This window comes from Sarcophilus harrisii, chromosome 6, assembly GCF_902635505.1.
Source record: "Sarcophilus harrisii chromosome 6, mSarHar1.11, whole genome shotgun sequence".
Taxonomy (NCBI): domain Eukaryota; kingdom Metazoa; phylum Chordata; class Mammalia; order Dasyuromorphia; family Dasyuridae; genus Sarcophilus; species Sarcophilus harrisii.
Window position 1 is genome coordinate 220062668 of NC_045431.1, and position 23377 is coordinate 220086044.

At 55.3% G+C, this 23377-nt stretch overlaps 1 protein-coding gene across 2 annotated transcripts in view; it reads right to left on the reverse strand.

Annotated features, from left to right (window-relative positions):
* Window positions 1-3321: 3321 nt before the first annotated feature.
* ABTB2 (ankyrin repeat and BTB domain containing 2) overlaps window positions 3322-23377 on the reverse strand; it is a 172286-nt gene continuing 152230 nt past the window's right edge. For both annotated transcript variants that reach the window (XM_031941908.1, XM_031941909.1), the window contains exons 4-17: window positions 20828-20980; window positions 19759-19924; window positions 17276-17365; window positions 16961-17062; window positions 16118-16214; window positions 15073-15208; window positions 12449-12678; window positions 10738-10916; window positions 10412-10517; window positions 8782-8884; window positions 8038-8128; window positions 4925-4993; window positions 4255-4368; window positions 3322-3591 (exon numbers count right to left, since the gene is read on the reverse strand). In XM_031941908.1, the coding sequence (XP_031797768.1) occupies window positions 3394-3591; window positions 4255-4368; window positions 4925-4993; window positions 8038-8128; window positions 8782-8884; window positions 10412-10517; window positions 10738-10916; window positions 12449-12678; window positions 15073-15208; window positions 16118-16214; window positions 16961-17062; window positions 17276-17365; window positions 19759-19924; window positions 20828-20980 (1834 nt within the window). In that variant the 3' untranslated portion in view covers window positions 3322-3393. The remainder of the gene's footprint in view (window positions 3592-4254; window positions 4369-4924; window positions 4994-8037; window positions 8129-8781; window positions 8885-10411; window positions 10518-10737; window positions 10917-12448; window positions 12679-15072; window positions 15209-16117; window positions 16215-16960; window positions 17063-17275; window positions 17366-19758; window positions 19925-20827; window positions 20981-23377) is intronic.

Below are 23377 nucleotides of genomic sequence, written 5' to 3' on the forward strand. Positions count from 1 at the left end.
GGAAGGCAGCCGCCCCCGTGGCAGGTTTGGCCGCCCGGGAGCCCCATGGCCAATGCCTGGGCCCGGCCCTCGGCCCACCGTGTCTCGGCCGGCTCTTTGGCCCGGAGCTCAGTCTGAAGAACAGGCCGGCGGGCGGGCGGCCTTTAGCTCTGGAACCCCGAGCCGAGGGGAGCAGGGCAGGCCGGGCCGGCTCGGGCCATCCGGGAAGCCAGCGGCGCTCGGCCACAAGCTAGTCCGTGATGAGGGCTGTCCGGCCCGGCCCGGAGTGACCAGTCCGGTGGGAGGGGGCCCGGATCTACAGCCCGGACCCGGGCGCAAACATTCCCTCTGCTCCTCGCTGCGTGGGGGGTCTCGTGTGTGAAACAGACCCGGGTAGCGGGGAGAGAACGGGCCCTCCGGGCCAGTGGTAACGGCCACCTTGTGACGGTGCTTCAACCGGAGCCCGGGAGCCAAGCACCGCTGTCCCCATCCGTAAGCAGGTGCAGTAGCTGATCAGAGGAGTTTCCGCATCCTAGTTTGTCAGTGCCGGGCCCATCGATCCGCTCGCTCTGCCCACGAGACAAAATCCCCTGCGGGCCTGAGCCTGGGTGCCGGCTCCCAGATATCCCGCGCCAAGAGGGCCCTTCCAGGGCGGAGGAGTGCCACTGACTTATAAACGCGTAGTAAAGGCTGGCCTAAGAATAAACAAATAAAGCATCCCCCGGGGGGGGCACCACAGTCCCCCTGCCTCCTGCCTTCCCCTTCTCCTGCTGGGAAAGGTCAGATCCAAAGTCTCACCATGTGACCTCGGACAGATCCCTCCCCCCCCCCGCCCCCTCAGTTTCCCCATCTGCCAATGGGCTAGATCACTTCTGAAGTTCCTTCCAGGTCTAGATGTTACAATACCAAAACTTATAACAAAAAATAACAAAAGTTAGAGGAAGCTTAGAGATCACAGTAACAGCTAACATGTGTGTGCGTACACAAATTTAAATAAAAAAGTTATAGGTATAAAAATTAAATACTATATTTTACATTTTAAAACAACATATACACATAATAATATATATTTAACAGGCACTAAGTAGGAACTGTCGGTTCCGAGCTAGGAGCCAAAGAAAAGCCCTCAGCGCTCTCCCTGGGAGCGGCGCCGTCTGTTTTGGGGCGGCAGACACCTGCTTAAGCCCTTGTCTCAGCGCAGCCGTGAGCCGGAGGAATATCCGATGCTCATCGTGCAGAGAGGGAACACCGAGCTCACCCAGATGAAACGTTTCTCCCGAGCTCCGACAACCGAGATCTCGCTTCCGGTTGTGTTCTCGCCACTCCGTGCCCCTTGCTTGCTTTCTGAGCTTTCCTGGGAGTCTCCTCAGGGGCGGACGTGCCCGATCCCAGGACGCCGTAGCCGACATTTCTATGAGGCCATTGCAAGCGGCCTTTTTCTTGCTCCCTTTTTCAGAGGGAGGAGGGCAGAGAGCAAGCTGGACAATGGTCTAGGCCACTATCTTTTCTGTTTAAAGGAGACCACCCTACCCGAGGAGGGCGGCTCTCAGATTCTGCCCCTGCTCCATCCTGGCTGATTCAGGGGTGGACCCCACCCCTGAATCAGCCAGAAGTGAAACGAAAATCTGAAGTTAAGATTAACACAGTGGCGCTGCTCTCTGGGAGCTCCCACACCGCTAAACCGTGAGGTCGGAGGGAAAAAAAAGCAAACCCATAATCCCCCATAGCCTGTTCCGAGACTGATAAAGTCCTCCCTCGCCTTAGAAAGAGGCTTTGCCCATGAGCCCAAACCAATAGAAGCGTATTTGTATTTTTATCATTGCTCGTGATCAGGGCCTGGCTGCTGTTTTACCCATAGGGAAACAGCACTTTGACTCAGGGGGATTGAGATGGGGGCAGACGATCATTCCCAAACTCCTGCTTTATTGGGGACCGTGGCCGAGGTCATTCCCAACTCGGGCCCTTTCCCGTGGCTCCCAGCAGCCTCTGCCCAGGGCCGTCCTGCATTCTCCCGGCCCAGAGCCCAAGGCCTGCTCTGTCCCCGTCCCTGCTCAAGGCTTCAGGGAGGCCCCTCGGCCCCCCTCCCCCGGCCCCCGGCTCCTCCCTCAGACCAGCACAGAGAAGTTCCTTGTTAACAAGTGTTTATTGTTAATAAAACCCCGATACATTTACAATAAATGACAACAGGAATTAATGTACAGTTAACATATACAATATTACAGCAATAAAATAGAGCCTATACCTTTGTACATCTTGCTGAAGCAGCTATTTGAAAATTATTTTCCAGTATTCCGAGCCATTCCGGGCTTTTCCCCAGTTTGCCCGGGGGTAGGGGCACCCCCTCCCCAAAAGCCCACGCGTGGCTGTGGGTGAATAAATAAATGGTTAGAGCCCCATGGAGCCCGTGCCCGAGAGCCCTCCCACCGGGCCCTGGCCCATCCGCGCCCAGTTCGGCCGGCCGAGTCTGGGGGCCGGGGGGCGCAGGGCCGTGGGGTGAAATATTGCAGCCTCCCCTCCTCTCACTCGCTCCTACTCCTTCCCGCCGACTCTACTGGACGTGAACCACCCCAGAACGTGGCTTCTCGCCCTCCTTTCCCCTTTCCCGAGACAAAGCCAGACTCCTTCTGGCCCGAGCCGGGCCACGGCCTTGGTCTAGGACCCGCCAGGTGACACTCTGCTCTGGCCCCGGCCGTACCCGGACTCTGCCCCTGCCCGTGGCCTCTGATGGCAGCTGTCCTTGCTGCCCGCTCACCCCCCACCTTCCTCCACTTACGATCCTTTCCCTGCCCACTAAAAACCGGCCGCCCCGAGGGGCCCGTCTCTGTTCCCGACCCTCCTCCCAACGTCCCGAACCAGGGGGCAGACACAGACCCGCATCTCTGTGGGAAGGTCAGTCCCTTCCGGAGCACGGGCAGCCCTCTGGGGGGCGGGGGCCTGCTGGGGACTGGGGGTGCCTGCCCTCGCACTCAGGAAAGCCGGCTCCCCCTCCCCCTGCCCACCCCCCTCCTGCCGCGGGGGAATCCGCAGAACTGAGGGGGAGAGGTGGCCCAGAGGAAGGAGGCCCTTCAGAGCCGAGCTACCCTGGCACAGGGCGGAGCGGCAGGAGGAGCTAAGCGCCTACCTTTGGGCAGAGGAGCACCAGCCCTTTCAGCTTGAGCGAGTGCCCGCCTGTAGGGCACGCCGAGCCCGGGGCAGCGGAGATGGGCAGGGACAGAGATATATACACGAGCGGCGAGACGGGGAGCCGGCCAGGCTCTACCACGGATGCCCACAGGGCAGGCGCCCTCCTGGCCAGCCTTTGCTACAGCCCTTTCCTTCCCCCTGGAGAGTTCTCTGTGCGAGGGACGGGTCTCCCCACCAACAGAACGGCCAGCGGCTGCCCTCGGTAACCCCCCCCCCCAGGCCCGGGGCCGCTCACACCCGGGAGGTGATGTACACCGAGTGCACGCGCTCGGCCAGCGTGGTCTGCAGGTCCTGTAAGGGGTCCAGTCCCTGCACTTTGCTGCTGCGGCCGTAGATGAGCTGCCGGAAGGAGTCCTGCTCCAGCAGGGCCTTCATGTGCTTCAGGAAGAAGCCCTCGCAGAACAGAGCCAGCTCGGGCGCGTTGTGGATCTGGGGGGGAGAACGGCCACGGGTGAGACTGGGCGGCCCTAGGCTGGCACGGGCCCTACACTGGCACCGGCCCGAGGCTGGCACCGGCCCTCTTGGGGGCTGCCAGCTTCTACAACTTGGGGCCGGGCGGTTCACTCAGGGATGCTTCCACGTTGGGTTTTTGCCCCCCCCCCAACCACTGCATTCCCCGATTCTGCCTCAGCCGGGCTGCACCTTCAGGCCCGGACCGAGCCAGGCCATTATCTCACAGAACCAGAGAAGGTTTGCAAAGCACCCTGGTTTCCCCGGCTCTCCGAGTGGGGGAGGGTTATTGCCCCATTTCCCAGATGTGCACGGCTCTCCCAGAATCCCACAACACAGTATCTGGGGAGGGGCTTCTTTCTGCCTCCCCTGTAACACTTTCCCCGCCAGCCCAGGGAAGAGGAGGAGGGCGGATGCACAAGCCACTGCGTCCAACCCCTCGGCCTGCCGGGTTTCTGAGGTCCCGGCACTGAGTCTGTCCCAGGCGAAATGCAGGGGGAGGGGGGCCGTGGAAGGAGACGGGGAGCCCAGGGGGAGAAGGCGGAGTGGGGGTGTTTGGGCACGCGAGGGGCCCCACTCTGCAGCCCCCTCCTCCTCCCCATCTTATAGCCGGGGCACAGAAAGGCCGGAGCTCTCCCGTACCTTGGCGTACTTGTAGATGTTCACGGAGCTCTCCAGGCTGATGGTCTGCGAGCACATGATCTCGCAGTGTCTCTGCAGGGCGTCGAGCTGGAACAAGCTGGCGGCGGACAGCAGCTGTGGGGGCAGCGGGGGGCACGCGGTCAGGCCCGTTCCCCCCCAGAAATGGCGGTCTCAGCTCCCCTACGAGTCCGTGGTGTCTGGAGCCCACAGTGAGGGTTGGGGTTTCCTGTTCTGGACCCTGACCAAGGGTCGGGGTGTTCTTGGGGCTTGAGATTGGATCCCGAGGGAGGGGAGCTGCTGATGCTGTTGTATGAGCCGCCCAACGGGACCGCGGCAGATTTCCCCAGAATCCCCTTCTCTTTGGCTGATGCTTCTAACGTGAGAAGGGGGTTCCTTTCCTGTCTAGCCCTCCCCCTCCACTCCTACAAGCCCAGCTGGGGGGGATCTCCTGAGGGTGTGAGGCACTCCTGCTCCTCCCATCCCACAAGGTGCTTTTCTGGGATTTTTCTTCCCACAGGTCGTGGGAATTCCCAAAGAACTGCAGGAAACCCCGCTCTAACAGTGAGCTCATTCCCTGGAGGGGGCCGGGAGGCAAGAACAAGCTGCCTCTCCCCCCACCCCTGGGGGAGGCCGGGAGGGACGCCGGCATCGACGCCGGCATCAGGCTCACCTCGAGGATGTCGGCGGTGGGGATTTCCATGGACTCAGTCCCTCCGTAGTAGAGATACTGCATCATCAGCTGAAACAGAGGGAGAGGCACCGTGAAGGCCGGTCCCCCCGAGAGAGCTTTGGGGGTGACCGGGAAGGAGCCAGATTTGGTGTTTGCATAGGGACTATCCTGGGGTCACAGTCCAAGAGCTTCAGCATCAAGCTTTCTTTTTATAAATGAGGACACTCATAAAATATTAATACTCATAAAATATCTTTTTATAAATGAGGAGACTTGGAGAATTGTGACTTTTAGGTCACCTCGGGGAGGAGATGGGACTGAGATTCCAGGATTCCAAATTCAGCACTCTCTCTCTTCTTAAAAATAAAAAAACAAACCAAAAGAGACCCGCGTGGACTGAACCGTCCCTCTTGTCTCCTTTCCCTTGTGAACTTCCTCCTGCCTTTTGGGGGGTATTAATGCTCTTTTCTACCAGCAGACTCTCCAGATGTCCGGGTTCAAATTGCAGACTTGGCTGCTTGCTACCTGGTTGAGCAAATCACTTAATCTCTCCAGGGTCCGGTTCCCTCATCTATAAAATAGGGGGGTTGGTCAAGGCCATCCTCCCAGACCCCTCAAGCATGAAGCCCTGTGATCCTCGCACTGTAGCCCAACCCATGAGCTGCAGGAAGCACAAAGAGCGGCTTTTGCTCTCCGGCTGATCCCTCCCTCCGGCTCCTCTGCTTTGTTGGGGCTTCCTCCCCAGGTCTCGAATAAGAATAGTCGGGAGAAGAGCAGACGAAAACCTGAAGGCTTTTGAGGCGAATGGAAAATGGGCAGGGCGTGCAGTTGGGGGACCTTCCTACTGATGTGTGCCTTTGGACACCTTTCCTTCTGGCCCTCGCCTATAGGACAAGGGGGCTGGGCAAGAAAGTTTTCCCTTCTCCCTTGAGCTCTGATCCTATAAAGGTTTGTCCAAATAGCCTGATCGGGGTGGGGAGAGAGGCCTCCGATGTAAGCTCAGGAAATGGGAGCCTCTCTCCTATTGCCCCCCAAGTCTCGGGCTGCGGTTCCAGAGGCCCAGCCGGCTCATGAGCCGGGGCCCCCCAGTCACACCCCATTCCTCCCGAGACAAGCTCGCGCTGGTTTGAGCTCCCTGGGAGCAGAAGCCAGGGAGGAGGGGCTCCAGATCAAATTTGGCCTCGCGGCCTGGGACAAACCTGGCAGGGAGGGAGAGCCCTTTCCAAGTGGCAGAGGTTCAAAGCACGGGGAGGAGAAGGTTCAGGAGGGGGTCCGGCCCCCGTGGGTGGCTCTCCGGGGTTCCTCGACAGAGCGGCAGCGGGGAAGGGGAGGCCACGGGGGGGTTGTTCTGCGAAAGGTTCAATTTGCTCCTTGCGGAGGCTGGGGCCCAGCTTTCACAGAACTGCTCAGTTAGAGAGAAGGGGGGAAAAAAATCCCTCACGCTCCACTAAGGAAACAGACCCAACAACCGGCTGGCAACTTGCAGGAGCGGGTAAACAGAAAGCTCTGGCCAAGCTTCTTTCCATGAAGGTGGTGCCCCTGGGGCTCTTAGAGGCACCAGAGGGTCTAGGAGGGAAAGAAAGCAGCCCCTGGGGGAAGGGAGGCCGGGGGGCCGCCACGGGGCTCGTCTAGGGCTCCCCCAGTGGGCCGGCTCCCTCAAAATTGAGGTCAAAAAGGCTGCTCTCTCCACAAATCCAAACAGGGGATCCTATTTCTACCAACCTCCAGCTTCCTGTCCAGATGAGCCTTTCCCCCAGCCCCTCCCTTCCCCAAACAGGGGGAGAGGGATGAAGAAGGGAAGAGTAACACAACAAAGAGAGGATGGAGGCACAAAGAGAGAGGGGGGAGGGAGGGGAAGACCAGATGAGCCGGGCTTTGATGGGCAGGGGCCCTTCTGGCAGGGGCTGGGACTGGTTCACGTGGTCTGTTGTTGGAGCTGGGACGCCACAGGCTGGGACCTCCCAGGAGAGCCTGGGCCACAGGTTAGCCTCAGGGTAGCCCCTTGGCAAAGGGGGCCGGGTGGGGTGGGGCTGGGGGGTAGCAAAGCCTTGAGAGCCTCAGCCCTCCGGGGGTGGGGAGAGCTAGTCTGGCGCCCACTCTTGCCATCACTTTCCTTCCTGATTTATAAGTCAGGACCAGAAACCTGGACGGGGCCACTTGGACATGTTCCCCTGTCCCCTCCTTCTAATGAAAAATTCTCCCTGAGCTCTCTTAAGAAGGGGAAAGTTGACAGAAAGCCAGTCTGAACCTTCCAGAGAGACACTGGGCTGGCTTTCGGTCATTCCAAGTGAATAACTGCCAGGTCCCTGGCTCCGACGCTCGGGGTTTGTGCTGGGAAGGCCTGGCTCGAGAGGGAGAAAGGGCCCTGGGGAGAGGTGCCCACGCTGCGATCGGGGGCACCGTCTGGAAGGGGAGTATTCTGATCTGGGACATATTCGCCCCCTGCTCGCTTGTGGCTCTTGAACGAGGCCATCTCCTCCTCTGCGGCACCGGCCCTGTCCCCCACTGGGATCACCGTAGCCGTACCGCTCCTCCTGGCCCCATCACTTCCAGGAACCCCAGTAAAAATGCCGCCGGGTTACACCGGGAACATCCTATTTAGCGGAGAGCCTGCCTCAGTGTGGCAAGCACGGGCTAGAAGCGGGTTCAAATTGTGAGTCTAATACTCGACTAGTCATGTGCCTGGACCAAGACACTGCTAGCGTTCTATTCCGTTTTCCTCCTCTGTAAAATGGGAGCATTAGTCATGAGGACGCTGGGAGGAAAAGCACTTTGCACACAAAGTATTACAGAGTTGTGTGGTCTTGGGCACTGATTCACAGAATCTCTCTGTGCGTCAGGCTCTTTGTCTCTGAATGAGGGGAAGGGACTGTCCCTGCTCTAGAACTGGGATTCCAAGTCACTTATCTGGAAATGAAGGGGTTGGACTAGCCGACTCTGAGGTCTCTCTCTGCTCCAGATCTGTACACTATGAACAAATTAACCTAAGGCCACAAGGGGAGTTAGGAAGCAAAGGTGGGCTACACTTGCACTGGTACTAGGTGGTCTAATGCCTCCTGCTCCTGGTCAGCAGTACCATTTCCCTCCAAAGCCAGCCCGGGTCTTGAGCCCACCTTGAAAATGTTATACTTCATGTCACTGATTTCGATGGTCTTACTGCTGTCGCCGTCTTGCTCAGACTTATTGGTCATCAGGGTCTTGAACCTGAGGCAGACAAGACAAAATCCGGTTTCTGGGAGGCCCCCCATCGTGTCCCGCTCCTCACACATCAAGGTCCCCTGATGACTTCTCCGCTCCCTTTCCCGCCCACTCCGGCAAGATCTCTTTTAATCATTTCAGAAAAACCTTCCAAATTAATCCCCACGATGGTGGTGTTGACGTTCTGCTCTACACTGAGCCCGTGGTTCCAGGAGGCTGGAGCCATCCCTTTGTGGGGGTACCCTGGGCTCCCTCGGGCAGAAGGTCAGCGCCTCCATTCCCAAAGATTGCTGTTTTCTAATAAGAAAAGTGCCAACAATAGCAAGATCACCTTCCCTCTGGGGCTCTCACTAAGAGGTCTACGTATTGAAAAGATTTCAGTTCCTTCCTAGATCTACTAAATCATCAAACATTAAACATTTTCCTGCAGTTTGGAGGGGGAGGAGGGGAGACCTAGGGTAGAAGGTTTTTTTTTTTAATTCAATTTTATTTTCCGATCCAAAGGAGCGATTTCAATCTTGCCAGCTCTCTGCCCAGTTCCTGGGACTTTTTCTATCAGGTATCAACACAGTAGGAACACAGAGTAATGATTTCTCCTTTTTTGGTTTTCTAACTCATCTAATTTGCTAGGGGACTCACACGAGGCAGGGGTCCCTCACCTGTTGGAAGCAGTCACCAGCAGGACTTTGTGCGCGTAAAACAGCTTCCCTTCCACCAGAAAGGTCACGTCCGACATCTCCTTGTTGTTCAGAAAATGAGGATCTGAGGGAGAAAAGGCAAAGGAGAAGAGCGGCTCAGGACTGGCAGCCCCAGCTCGTGGTCCCAGGTGTGGGAGGCAGCGTGGTGCTGGGGGCAGAGCCCCGATCTGGGAGCAGACCTGGTGCCAATCTTGGCTCTGCTCCTTCCCGTCTGGGGGGGGCCCTGTGAAAATCCCTTCCTTAGAAGTCCCAGAGGGCAGGGCTTTTTGACCTCTATGGTCCTCCAAACTATCTTCAGTAATGGGACCGTGACCATGGCCATCCCATGGAGCCACTTGTGAAGACACATGTTAATTAATGAAGACTTGGCCCTTTGGTAGCACCATCAAACTGTACTTCAGTTGCCTTATCTGTAAAATAGTACGGTCCCTTCCAGCTCGACATCTGTGAGTCACAAAATCCTACTGTGTGCTGGGAACGCGAAGGCAAGAAGGGAATCGTCCCTCCCCTCCATGACTGGATACTCTGTTGTAAAGTAGCATATGCTGGGGAAGGGCTATGGGGGAAAACCAAACAACCACGAGCAGGAAGAACCAGCCACTGGGCAGAATTTAAAAGGAGTCGCTCCAGCCCTCAGCTTCTTCCCACTGGAACGCCCGGCTCTTGCCGTTGTCCCAATGCCCTCAGGACGAGCCCAAAGTAACAAGCTAGGAAAGGTCTGTGACGAGATCGGAACTCGGGCTCACGTCCGCTGCCTTTCGGCAATATAAGTATCATTCAAACAAGTGTTGTAGTTACTGCATCTGAGGAGAGGCAGCCATGGTGTACTGGACACGAGGCGAGCCACTTAAACCTCTCCGGGCCCCATCTGTAAAATGATATTAGAGTACATGGTTCCTAAGGTCCCATTTAGCCTCTTGTACCTCAGTTTCTCTCTCTAAAATATTAGACTAAATGGGTTCTGAGATCCTTTTTAATTCTCTTGTGCCTCAGTTTCCCTATCTGTATAATGATACTAGACTATGTGGCCCTAAAGGTCCCTTTTATTCTCTTGCACCTCAGTTTCCCTGTCTGTATAATGATGGGACTAGACTAGGTGGCCCCTAATTCTTGCTGCTCGAATCCTCGGACCATCCCGGGAGGCAGGTCACCCTCCCCTCCATCCTATAGCCTTCCCAGGACACTCGCTGCCCTTGAGGGCTGACTCTGGGAATCTGGGAGAGGTTGGAGGTGGAAATTTGTGGATCTGGGGCGACTTCCCAGAGCTCCTTGGGCAGCAAGGAGACGAACCCAGTCAGTGCTTAAAGAAGTGAGCTCGGGCCGTTCCCTGGAAGGCCAAACAATGAAGCTGAAATACCCGGGCCACATGGTGGGAGGCCGGGACTCGCTGGAAAGGCCGCGATCTGGGAAAGACTGAAGGCCAAAGGGGAAGGGGATGGTGGAGGGCGAGATGGACGGACAGTGTCACCTAGAGAGCTGAGGTGAGGTCGGACAGGCTTCAGAGCCTGAGAGAAGGAAAAGGAGGAAACGGAGAGAGGAGGGAGGGGGCCGGGAGGAGGAGGGCAGTGCGCAAGGCCGGGGGCTGGGTTACCTAGGCGGGCCGGCAGGGTCTTCCTGATCTCCGGGATGCTGGGGATGGGGCTGCTGCCGTAGCAGTGGGTGAAGACGCTGGCCAGCTGCTGGATGATGGAGTCGTTCTGTATCGGGGGAGGCACAGACAGGCCCGGGTTAGGCTCCCCATGCGGGGCGGCTGCAGGGGGCGGGGGTGGTCGCGGCCCTCGGTCTCCGGCCCCTCCACGAGCTGCGCTTTTGGCCCCGCTCAGAGCAAACCCTCCCACGCCTCCGAGGGTGCTGGGGGATGGGGGCCGAGCCGGGGAACCTGGGTGGTCTCTGGGGGAGGGGAGCAGGGCCACTCACTTTGCTGGTCTTGAGGATGTCAAACATGAGCTGGAGGCCTTCGGTCACCAGCTCCTCGTTGTAGTCTTCCTCTTTGATGGTGCTGAACTCCCTCAACAGACTCTGGACCACGGAGTATCGGGACTGAGAGAAGGATGTCCTCAGGCACTCGATCCAGACGTGGAGCTTCCAGGGGACACCTGTGGGGAAGGGGGCAAGAGCCCCTCTGGGAATTAGCAGCCGCCTCAGTTTCCTCCTCTGTGAAAGGAGGGCAATCGTGGCCCTTGTCACGTGGGCTGTTGTAAGCTTGCAGAGTGACGGGCTGCCCCTGAGGGCTCGCTCTCCGCTGATCGCTGCCCCAGGCCCTGCACTCCCCAGTACTCCCACTGCCTCCCCAGGTCCCGGTGGGAGACGAGCTGCCCGTCTGCCTCAGGTTTCTACTTCCACAGAAAGGAAAGTGTAGGCCTGGGCCATACTCGTCTCCCTCCTGCTCCTGAGCCCTCCCCCAAGCCCTTGATTGTTTGAGAAGACTTTAGGTGCGAGACCTCAGAGGTCATGCAGTTCATCCCCTTCATTTTACAATTGGGGAAACTGAGGCCCCGAGCCCACAGGTGGCTTAGCTGGTGGCGTCAGGAGGCCCCGGGCCCTTCCCACAAGTGCCTCCTTCTGCCCAGCCCGTGCCCCCCCTGCGGCTTGCACCAACAGTGGCTTCCCCTGCCCGAGCCGCGTGAGCTCTGTCCCTTCACAGCTCAGCCCGAGCCCATAATGAAAGCCTTCATTCACTCTTATGGCCCTCCACTGACAGGGCGGGAGGTCGAGCTTGGGTTCCGAGGGGGAAGAACGGCCACGGTGGGAGCCTGGGAAGCCAGCCCTGCGCCCCGACAGCCGGTCCCCTCAGATCCATCGGCTGGGCGAGCTCATGCTCTCCTGGCCGGGGCCCCCCTCCCCGCCCCCAGCCCGCTCTTGGGCGAGAGCTCGGGCCCGCCACCACAGGCTCCCCTCCCGGCCAGACTTCTGGGTGTTTGGGAGCTGCAGATAGAGCCTAATGACTGTTTACGGGCTCCTGGGAGCGTGGCGGAGCGAGCTCGGGGTAATTGAAGGCTGCTCGGCAAAGTTCACGACTGAAAACTAATGATATTCTCGGCGATTGAGGGAGATCACATCTTGTTTCCCCAGCCACGGCGGGGCTGGGATGGGGCCTCAGGGGTGCCGGTTAGCCCCACCATGCTCCTTTGGGGTCAGTTTTACGACCATTTAATAGACAGACAAACTGAGGTCAAAGTGCTGATAACAGAAGAGGGCAGGATCCTCTCTGCTCACTTTGCCTTCTTCCTTCAGTCCCTCTTAGTGAAATCATTTCTGTTTGTGGCTGGCCAGCAGAGGAGCCAGGACCCTTCATCAGTAAATCAGCAAACATTAGGCACCTGCTACGTAACTGGGGGCTGGACCTGAGACCAGGTGAGATGTGCCCTGAGAGCAAGCAGCTGTGGAGAGAGCTCTGGTCTGCCTGCGTGCTTCCCGCTGTGTACGGCAGGGGAGCACTAGGCCTCCCCAGCTCTGTGCCTGCCACGTCACTTCCTGCTGTCCACCACGCTCCTGCTCAGGGGTCACCTGCCCAGCCCACCACAGCCTCTGTGCACACCTGGGCCGACCCGCGCACGGGGATGAGGAAAGGTAGAGACGCAACTTCCTTCTGCCTTTTCTGAGGAAGGAACGGCCTTTGGGAGCTTACCGAGGGTCCTCAGCTCCATGGTGATGTCCACGTAGCCGTGCTCTGCGCTGTAGTACATGGCCTCCTGCAGAGCCTTCATCCTGGTCCTGCAGAGCCGGATCTGGCCCTCGCTGCTACTGCCCTGGCTCGAAGTGTCACTCTCCTCCACGCCCTCGGCCAAAATCTCCTCCAGGGAGAGCACGTCGGCCTTTGACTGCTGTGGCTGGGTCAGGAGCTTTCTCAGGACATTTCTGTAGGACGGGAATGGAGAAGGAATGGAGAAATAAGAAAACCCATGGGCATGCATCCCAGAATGCACTTTCTCATTCACCCATTTGTCTAACTAGCCACCTATTCATCCATTTACCCATCTGTCCATCTAAACATCTAACCATCTGACCATCTATCCATCCATCCATTCATCTGCTTATCCATCCTTTGATCTGTCCATCTATTCATTTATCTATCTACCCATTCAATCATCTATTCATCATATTCAACCATCCATCTCTCCATCCATCCACTTATAGTCAATCTGTCCATCCAGCTATCTAAGCACCTGCCTATCCATCAATCCATTCATCCAACCAAATGAGCATTAAACACTGAGGAAACTTTTAGAGCTTCTCCAAATTCTCACATTCCATCATGGATTTTCAGTCTTTGCACTCATGTCTTATCTCAGCTCCATTGTAAAGCTCCCCAAGGGAGCTTTAAGTTCTTGCTTATCCTCCTCAGTGACTGTATGCAGTACAAAAGGCAGTGTGGTATAGTGGATAGTACAGTGGACTCGGAATCAGGAGAACCTGAGTTCAAATCCCATCACTCTGGAATACTCAATCTCCCTGTGCCTCAGTTTCCTCAAATGTCAGCCCATTCTGTATATTTGTAGCCTCAACAGTTATCGGTTTATCAGATATTAATAAAGGTTTAATAAACGCTTCTTCATTCACTGTTACATAAAACAGGAGAGTGAGAGTTGGACTCATGGGTCTCCATGATTCTTTCTAGCTTGAAACCCACGATCCTTTTAGTATTTAAATAATGCTTTGTTGGATGAATGGTTAAAACAGTCAGCATTTGAACAATCAATCCGTGGATGTTTATTGGGGACGATCAAAGTCTGCACACCCTTACTGGACTCTGCCCAGCCTTGGGCCCGGTCTAAAGTGTACAGAGACGGAGGGCCTCGAGACTCCCCACGGACTTGGGAAGGGCCAGCTTCTAGACTTTCACCCACACCGCTCCCACCCAAAAAAGCAGCAATTACGCTTTTCCTTTGATCGTCTCTGAACTCTTATTCTGCTTTAGAGATACAGGGAGAAAGCAAAGACCTTTCTTCTGGTTATTCCTTATCTTCTAGTCACTCATAGAAACTCAGAGCCGGGAGGGATCTCAGAGATCAAACAGTGTAACCCCCCCATTGTACAGATGAAGAAACTGAACCCCGCAAGAGAGAAATGCCGGAGTTGGTTCCAGACAAAGTCCAGGCAGAGCAGGGCCATTCCCCCGAGTGGCCACCAGTGGGAGCTGTTCCTACACAAATGGGACCGGGAAGGACCGAATGTGTGTGTTCTTGGACAGGTAATGAGGATAACCTGTTCCTGCCTTCCCTCCCTCCCCTTCCCCAGCGGATCCCGAGCCCTCGAGAGGACAAGCGGGGAGAGGGGATCGTGCTGCCCCTTCCCCTCTCTGCGGCCAGATTCTGGCCCGGACGCCCCATCCCCATCACTTTTGATTCTCAGCCGAATCTGGGGGCGGTCACTTCTGGTTCTGACCTTCGTTTCCTTATCTGTGACCTGATGGGGTCGGCTCAGATTACCTCCACGCTCCCCCCAGCTCTCATCAACTGTCCCCTCCGGTTCTAAATGCTGAACTTTTTGGTATATTTGTTTTTCATATACATTGTTTTATGAGTTATGTTGGGAGAGAAAAATCAGAGCAAAAGGAAAAAACCATGGGAAACTTAGAAAGAAAAGAAGCGAACATCGCGTGTGCCGATTCACATTCAGTCTCCCTAGTTCTTTCTCTGCTTGCAGATGGCGGATTGATTTTTTTTTAGTTTATTTTTTATCGCACGTTGTTTTATGAATTATGTTAGGACAGAAAAATAAAGAGCAAATGGGAAAAAGAGAATTATTTAAAGACTAAAAGGATCATAGGTTTCAAGCTAGAAAGAATCATGGAGACCAATGAGTCCAATTCTCCCTCCCCTGTTTTATGTAACAGTGAATGAAGAAGCATTTATTAATGGGAAAAAGAATAAATTTTAAACTTTTAATGGGGCTTTTCTGTAGAGAGGAGCCCTGTTCCTGGGCTGGACAAGGATTCAGGTTGGCGGGATGGATGGCAAAGGGAACCGGGCCATGTGTGACGCGTGACAGCCTGCCGTGTTTAGGTCTACCTGGTCCCGACTCAGAGCTAGATTATTACACTTTAAAAAAGCCGACTGGCTGACTGGGTTTGGGATGGCAGTGTGGCCCCACTCTGATCACCCAGACCACGTATCTCTGAAAGCAGCAGGCCCCGTTCTAACACCTGATCCGGCTTCTCTCTCTCTCTCCAGCCCTACCCACCTCCCCGGCCTGCAGCAGAGGCCCCTTCTCTGGCCTGAGACCCCGGGGGGGAGGGGGCGCCGGGTGTACCTGTGCCCGTGGGCCGCCGAGTGGCTGAAGCAATTCATGTCCTCGTGGAGGGAGGAGGCCATCCCACTGGCTTCCAGCGTGCTCAGGAGGGGGTCAGCTCCGCGGCTCAGCAACAAACTCACCAGCTCATAGTTCCCTGCAACAGAAGGTTACAGGTCTGTGTCTCAAGGACTTTGGAGATGGGAAGATCTGAAACCAGTGGCAGGAGAGGAAGTCACGGCCATGGATCAGGGGAATGGCTGGCCCACGATGGCACATGGGGGGAATAAGCGTACCAAAACGGGAACAGTTCAGGGAGACTGAGGCAAACTCGTGTGGACTGAGCAGGGCAAAGAGGGAGCGATCTATACCGTGACCACCTTCACATAAAGGAAAGGCAAAGGGTGGTGCAGCAGGCGGAGCATGGCTCTGCAGTCAAGGGGAGTCGAGTTCAAATCTTGTCTCGAACTCTGTGTGTGTCCCTAACTGCCTCAAGAAGAAAAGAATGGAAGAGAAAGAAGGCAAAAGCAAGCCTTCCCTCCTCTTGGCAGAAAAGTGGCTGAAATGAAGCACTTTTGCCAGATACAGCCATTTATCTGTTATTTCTTTGTGACGAGGGAGGGTTCTGTTTGGGGGAGTGATGGCAGAATCATCCTAATAAAGTTCAAATAAAACTGCTTCAAAGGGAAATCTGGTCAAATCTGAAGGTGACAGGGACTGGTTCCCAACTATTCCCTTTACCAAAAAAGAAAACAGACAATTTTGCACGGCTCCCGGTGACATTTCCCAAGGCGTGAAGTGAAGAAGCGCCCTGGGAAGACGAATGGAGAGGAAGAGAGCCAGGGATCTTTTTCTCTCTCCTCGGGAGAAAGGATTCCCTCACGGTGTCTCTGTTTAGTCTTGTCTGGGTGCCAACCTTTGAACAAACCCACTGATGGATGGGGAGAGAGGGACGCCAGGGAACAGACTCCAAACCCCCTGGAAGGCTTTGAAGTCCGGCCCGGGCGGGCTGCTGGAAGCCTCAGTGGGGCTGGCACCCCCAGGGTGGGCGGCACGGGGGCAGTACCTGCTGCCGAGGCCAGCTGCAAAGGGGTTTCTGCATAGCTTTCCTCCTCGCTGTTTACCGCAGAGCCCTCCACATGGGCACCGGCGTCGAGCAGCAGCTGCCGGACAAAAAGGCAGAGAACTGAGCCTGGTGGGGAGAGACTGCGGGCCCGGGGAAAAGCACCCAGAGTTCCTTTGGCCATCATGTCCCTCCCCCTGTGGCTGCGCCTTCCTGACACAAGCGCAGGGGCCCCGGACTTAATTTGGAGACTTTGGGGCTTCTGGGACTGCTCGAGGGGCCTTCAGCAGCCTCTCCGCCGGCACGGACAAAGAACGGACACACGGTGCCGTGCAGTTGGTCGAGCACCATTTTTGCCCGGCCTGCTGCAAACCCAGAGACAAAGCTAAAGATCCCCACGGTCCCAGAGCCGACGGCCTAGCGAGGCCGTGCCCGGATACGAGCCACGGGACCTCAGACATGTCACTGAGATTCGAGCCGGTTCTCTGCCTGGGGCGGGGTAGGGGGTGGGGGGCAGGGGAAGGGCAGGGACGGCTTCATCCGTGTTACTAATGCCCAGCTTGGTGACTCGGCATACAGTAGGTGCTCAATGCTGGTAGAATGGAAGCATTTCTAGAGTCTGTTACAATTCCAAACCATACAATTCTTTGAGCGCACTGGACGGCGCTGTGTGGAAGGGCTGGTGGTGCGCCCGTTCCCAAGAGGACTTATTCTAGAGGTGTGGGACCAAAAAAGATGCCGTGGGTGAGCAGCCCTTCTCGCAGGTTGGCTCTTTGCCGGGGGCCGTGGCGGGAGGAGCCTGGGCCCACCCTGACGGCGCGGAGCACGCGGGGTGAGGAGGCTCACCTGGACGACCGAGATGTGTCCGTGCAGCACGGCGAACGTCAGGGAGGTCCAGTGTCGGCTGTCGGGGTGCACCGAGGGGTACCGGGGAGAACTGCTCGGGACCTGTGGGGTGGGGAGGACAGACGGCTCTGTGAGCACTGGGAAAGGGGGATGTACAAGATGGCGGCGGGCAGGAGCAGGGGCAGCTACGCCGGGCTTGCTGACCGGGACTCTGCCTGGGCCGGTGTCAGGCACCCCGACATTTCTGTCCCTCCCAGGCCTTCCTCTACCCTTGCTGGGAGGGCCCACAAGGAGACTGGCTGGGAGGCCACTTACCGGGATGTCCAGATTTGCTCCCGCGTCTATCAGCATCTGGACCATCGCCTCGTCCCCAGCAGCACAGGCGTACATCAGCGGGGTCATCCCCTGAAAGGACAGTCAGCCATGAGCACAGGTGTGGAGGGTTTGTGCAACCCGGGAGGCCCCCCGGGAAGAGCCGATGTATGGGGGGTGATGAGGAGCTGGGGGGGGGGGGAAGCAGCTTCCGATCCTGCTCCAGCCACTACAGGCTGTCTGGCACTAGCTCCCCCATCCAGGCCTCGGTTTTCCCATCTGTATAATGTGGAGATTGGACCACCGGCCTCAATGCATATGTAGGCATAGTGCACTTGGAGCACAGAATGATGATTTAAAATAATCATGTTTTAAAGTTTTCAACAAATTTCTCCACAACAACCTTCCTCTGAAAGCACATAACTCCCCGAGAGCGGGCAGTTTTATCTCCGGCTCCACAGCCCTTCTCTCTGCATAGGGCTCTTAACCCACCAAGATGCCCACGCCCGGCCCTGGGGACACCCGTGCAGGCTTGCCACCTCCCATCCGTGTTCCTCAGGGCGCCTCCACTTTTTCAGCTTTTAAATGACTGATCTGGGGCAGGGGGAGCCACCGAGGGTCCTCCTTACAACAGCCCAAGTCTGCAGGTCTGAACTAAAATAAATGGCGGATGGAAAGCCCATGGATGAGCGATCTGTGGTGGGGGAAAGAGCTCATTAACCGCCGCAGCCCCGGTTTTCCAGAGGCTCAGAAATATAGCTTCCCCGCAAAGAGCCCAGCAGGGAAGGAGTTAACTCCCGGTGACTTCCCCAGCAAGCGTTTTCCTGGAGCCTTGAAATGTTATTTATTAAGTGATGTGTGTGCGGACAAGAGCTCCCAGCCTCGTAAACCCCTCACTCTGGATGCCGGAGACAGATGAATGGTCTGAAGTTAATCATGGCAGAGATGGGCTGTTTACCCACAGATCACTCCAGGAATATCACAGGCCGGCAGGTAAACAGAACAGGCACAGAGGGAGAAAGCCCACACCTGGGGAAACCTGCCGCCCCCAAATCCGTTTCCTTCTCAGAACCACAGCTGCGCCACCAGCCTAAACCGCCGTCTGCCTCGTTTTGTATTGCACGGCACACAGTAGGCGCCTGATAAATGTTAACTAACTCCTGAAGCTGCAATTCGACCACCAGCTCCTACAGGGCAGTATTGCTTTTCTGCTTCTTTCTGTGTCCTCAGCGCTTAGTACAGAACCTGACACATAGTAGGTGCTCAATAAATATTTGCTGACTGAGTGATTTTCAGAGCTGCAGCTTAATGGCTGGTTCCTTGAGGACTGAGATCAAGTTCTAGTTAGAGAATGATAAATAAGTAGCACAGTGGGCAGGACGTGGGGCCTGAAGTTAGGGAATCCGGACACTTCGGAGCCCAACTAGGGACTGGTCAGAGAGTCCATCAGTAGGACAGCCACCGTGTCCGACTCCCGAGATGGCCCCAGAGGTGGCGGTCAGAACCTCGTGGACTCTGGGTCTCCCTCCGCAGGCCCAGGGTTGGGGGGGAGGGGGGTTCTAATGACTCCATCCCGACCTTCTGACCCGATCTCCATTTCTCCAACGGGCCTAGCACAGAGGTCCCGACTTTCTGGTCCCCAAACCCTTGACTAGCCTTAATTACATCTTCCCAGCCCACCCCCAACCTCTATAATAAATAAATTCTTGTTTCCCAAGCACATACATTTAAGAGATAAAACTGCTGGAATAACTCATTTTGTATAAAGAAAAACATATTCTCTAAACAAGCTTCTTAACCCCACTGGAGGTATGCATTCTATCGGCTGGGAATCCTTGACTTTAGTCCTGGAGGACTACGGGAGACCCAGCGGGAGAGATGACATGGCAGGGCTAGTTAAGAGCAGAAACGGGATTCGAACACAGGCCTTTCTGGCTCACTGCCTCCTTTCTCTCAGGAGGCCATTGCTCCCACCCCCATTCTCTGGCTAAGTACAGTCTACCTACATGGCAATTTAGATATACACATACGGGGCAAAACTTTTTTTCTCTCATTTCATACTTAATTTTAAAAAATTTAACAAGAAATACATTTTATTTTTTCAGCCTCTCCTCCATACCCATATTAGCTACAATCCCCTTATTCATCAAGGTTCAGCTCAAGTCCTTTCTCTTCCCAGAAGCCTTTCCAGATCACCCACTTCTGAACTCTCATGAACTGATTGCCTAGACTCCTTTCTTCCTTCCCTCTTTCCCTTCCTTCTTTCCTTCCTTCTTACCTCCCCTCCTTCCCTCTTGCCTGCCTTCCTTCCTTCCTCCCTCCCTCCCTTCCATCTTTTCTTTCTCTCTTTTTTCCCCTCCTTCCCCCCCTTTTCCTTCCTTCCCTTCCCTCCCTTTCTCCCTCCCTCCTTCCCTCCCTTCCCTTCCTTCCTTCCCTCCCTCCAGTAGACATTCTGCAATACTCTGCCAGATTTCCTTCATCTCTACCTGGTCATCCATGGTGTTCACCCCGTCGGGCCCCAGCGCCTCGATGGCTTGGTTGATGAGATCCGTCCTGCCACAGTTGAGCATCCGGAAACCTAGATCCTGGTTGAACTTCTCAGTGGCTGCTTTGGCGTCGAGTCTTCGAAAGGAACTGAAGCAACATTCAGGCCTGTCCAGGAGAAAAACAGAGTGGCACTAATGAGGACTCTTTCTGGGATGGGTCCAGAGCATATTCTCTCCCCTGGGACTCAGCGTATGAGTCGGGGGCCCCAGAAGCACTAGGCCAGATGTGGGGATGTGAGACTCCTGCCCGTTGCCAAGAGAAGCACCATCTTCTCTCCTCAAATCCTGAACAAGTCTAGAAACCATCGTGGTTTTTCCATTTTCTGTAGGTAAGTCCCTCTCTCCTGTCCCCAAGAATTCCTAGCTTCTTACAGCTCAGATTGGACCTACTCATCCCCCCGCGTTGGGTACATGCTGCTTCCTATCGACAGAAGCTGAGCTTCTTGAGGACAGGAACTACTTCCTTTTTTTCCCCTTTGCATCCACGCACAATGGGGACCAGTTACAGATGGAGAACTGTCTGCCTTAGGACTTGCATCAGAGAGCGTGGTTCTGTTCAAGCAAAGGAGAAGGACATGGGGGCTCTCACTTGCTACATAGAGGAAAGAGTTGGAATTCCTCTGCCATGTCCATGATGTTGGATCTCCCACTGAGCTGTCCCATTCCCACTCACCTGTTCCACGTGCCAACCATGGAACCTTGGGAGTCGGGATGGCCAATGGAACTAGTCTTGAGTGAGATTTATGAGCGACTCTAATAATACTCCTGGGTATTTATGGGGGATTTTCTCAGAGAAGTTCAAAACAATTTATTGCTTTTACCACCTAACCTCTCAACATTTCTGCGAGATGGAAAGTGGATGGTTTGGGACAGCAAAGGGGAAAAAAAATAACTGGCTTCTCTTGTCCCACAAAAAGCTTCCTGTCGGATTGGGACCGTCATCCCTGCCCTTACAGGGTATAGGATTTTGGCTCTCCCATCCCACCCCGACAGAGCATATCTCCCGTACTTTAACTGCCGGGGCTCGCAGTCCAGGCCGGGGAGGAGTAATCGGGCCGTCTGCCGGATATCATCGCTGTCCACGGTCAGGCTGCGACGGTGTTCCGCGTAGGTGATGGCCACGCGCATCCATTCCATCAGTGGAGGGAGGAGCATGAAGGGTCTACAAAATGGCAAAGAGACAAGGTCAGCACGAGCGGACGTCCTCCAGTATTTTTTGGAAAATGGCTGGCGACTAATTTGTCTTATGGCTTCTTTAAAATAATGTTCCCTTTTTGTATTCTGTTCAGGAAGCCAAAAGGGAGACAAAGAGGCAAGAATCCAGTGAGAGAAGAACCACCCTGAATCACCACGGCCCCCAGAATGCAGAGTCTGGGTCAGAACCACGCTGACTGCTCCGCTCACACCCCGAGAACATCAAACAGCCAAAGGAACGTGACCAGTGCTCAAGGACGGTCAGGCAGCAGTCAGTTGACAAGTTGACTGAGTGCCCAGTTTCACAGCCCAGGCAGAATCACAATTGGACCTCATGGGAATAGTGGAAAGAGCCTTGAATTAGTCAGGAATCAAGATCCCAGACCTCCCCCAGGACAACTCTTCACTTCAACAGGAATAAAGCAATTTCAAGCCTCAGTCTCCTCATCTGTAAGATAATGGGGTCCAAAGGATGAAACTGAAAACCGTTTCCAGCTGGAAGGTTACTCCCAAGCATTTTTAAGGCACTTACATTTACAAATCTCTTTATCTATTATTCCCCTTGACACAGCCATATGTAAACAGAATACCGAATACTTCTATTAGAATAGAAACTGAGGCAGAGGGAGATTAAGGAATTTGAACAACAGCTGAATTGTCTGAAAGATAACTTGGCCCTAAGTCTGGGGTCCTATCCCTTGACTACGGACACAGGTCGGGGGGCTGGAACTCAAAATCCGTCCAGCTGGAGCAGCACCAGGGCGACAGGAGTCCCCAGCCCCTTCTGGGATGGCAGACCATCCATCTTCAAGCTCGGCTCAGGTGCTCCCTGCACGATTTGAACGTCTGTTTCCAAACAGGATTCCCAAATGGGCAAGACGACTTCATGCTCTGATCCTGCTAGCTCAATCAATGCAAAGAAATTAAAGAAATTGGGGGGGGGGGGTATCATCATAAGAAACCTCTGAGGACCCAGCTTGTCACTACAAGTAAACATTGGGAAAAGAAATGGCCCCAAAGGGGGTACCACATCTTGCCAAAAAAAATAAAGCCCCCATGAGAAGCAAGCATAAGGAGCAACTCCAAACACAAGAGGGATTTTTTGGGGGGAAACCCCGTTAGGAGAAAGGTTCTCTAACAGGATTTGGGAGCAGGATTTCCCACACAGGGCCAAGGAGGGAGGGGGAAGGAACCTCCCACTCCTTCAGAAGAAGCCATCCAGCATCTCCACGAGGCCTTTTCTGTTTTTCCCCTGCCACAAGCAAGGTGGAGCGGCAGCTGACACAGGATGTGTCTCTGACAAAGCTCCTGCACCCCACAAGGCCTCTGCTTCCTCCCCCTCCCCCGGGCCCCCTCCTTTGTTCCGGCCCGAGATCACCCACCATCTCACGGAGTCACGGAGGCGGTTCACGGCTGGTCAGGGCCGCTCCCGTTAATGAAGGAGGGTTGCCCAGGGTCCTTTCCAAGGCCTTTGTCTGGCTTCCCGAGGCAATGAGGACCCCCTCAGGAGACCATTTCACAGTCTAATAGATTTGGCCATTAGGGAAATCTCCCTGACAACCAGCCTCCTTGCTTCATGACTCACTGGACATACAGGCTGCCCCAGATGGATGGAGCCCGTCTCCCGGCTCGCCATCACCATAAGAAAGGCTGTCACCGGCAAGCTGCTGCTCTCATAAGCAGGTCTCTCTAATGACAACCGGAGAGCTACGTCCCTCTCCTCTCCTCTCCTCGTCCTGTCAATCCCATCTCCTCCCTCCAGCGGGCTCCACGGAGGGGGCTGCCCACGGGACCCGGCCTTTCCTCTTAGAGCCGGAGCCCATGAGTTTCCGTGAGACACAACATGGCCCCAAGGAGAGGACACTGGATTAGAAAAACTTTAGCTCAAGCTGTGGGTTTTCCACTTACTTTTCACATGATCTTAGACAAAGTTCTTGACTTTTATTTTAATTTAATTTTATTATTTTGCTGAAGCAATTGGGGTTAAGTGCCTTGCCCAGGTCACACAACAAGGAGGTCTTAAGTGTCTGAGACCAGATTTGAACTCAGGTCCTCCTGACTTCAGGGCTGGTGCTCTATCCATTGCACCACCCAGCTGCCCCAGTTCCTGACTTTTAAAAACCAAAAAATCCCCACCTGCAAAAAAGTCATTACCCATCTGTTGGGAGGTAGTTAAATCTTTCACTTGGGTTCAAATGTGTACTTCCTCAGTCCAAAAAGGGGACGGCCTGACTACTACTGAATAAGATCTGGGAGCCTGAATGGACCACAAGCTCCGTGGGAGTCAGTGGTGCGATATGGCAGCCCAGAAAGCGAATGGGATTTTGACAGGAATAGCTCCCAGAAGTGAGGAGATTAGAACATC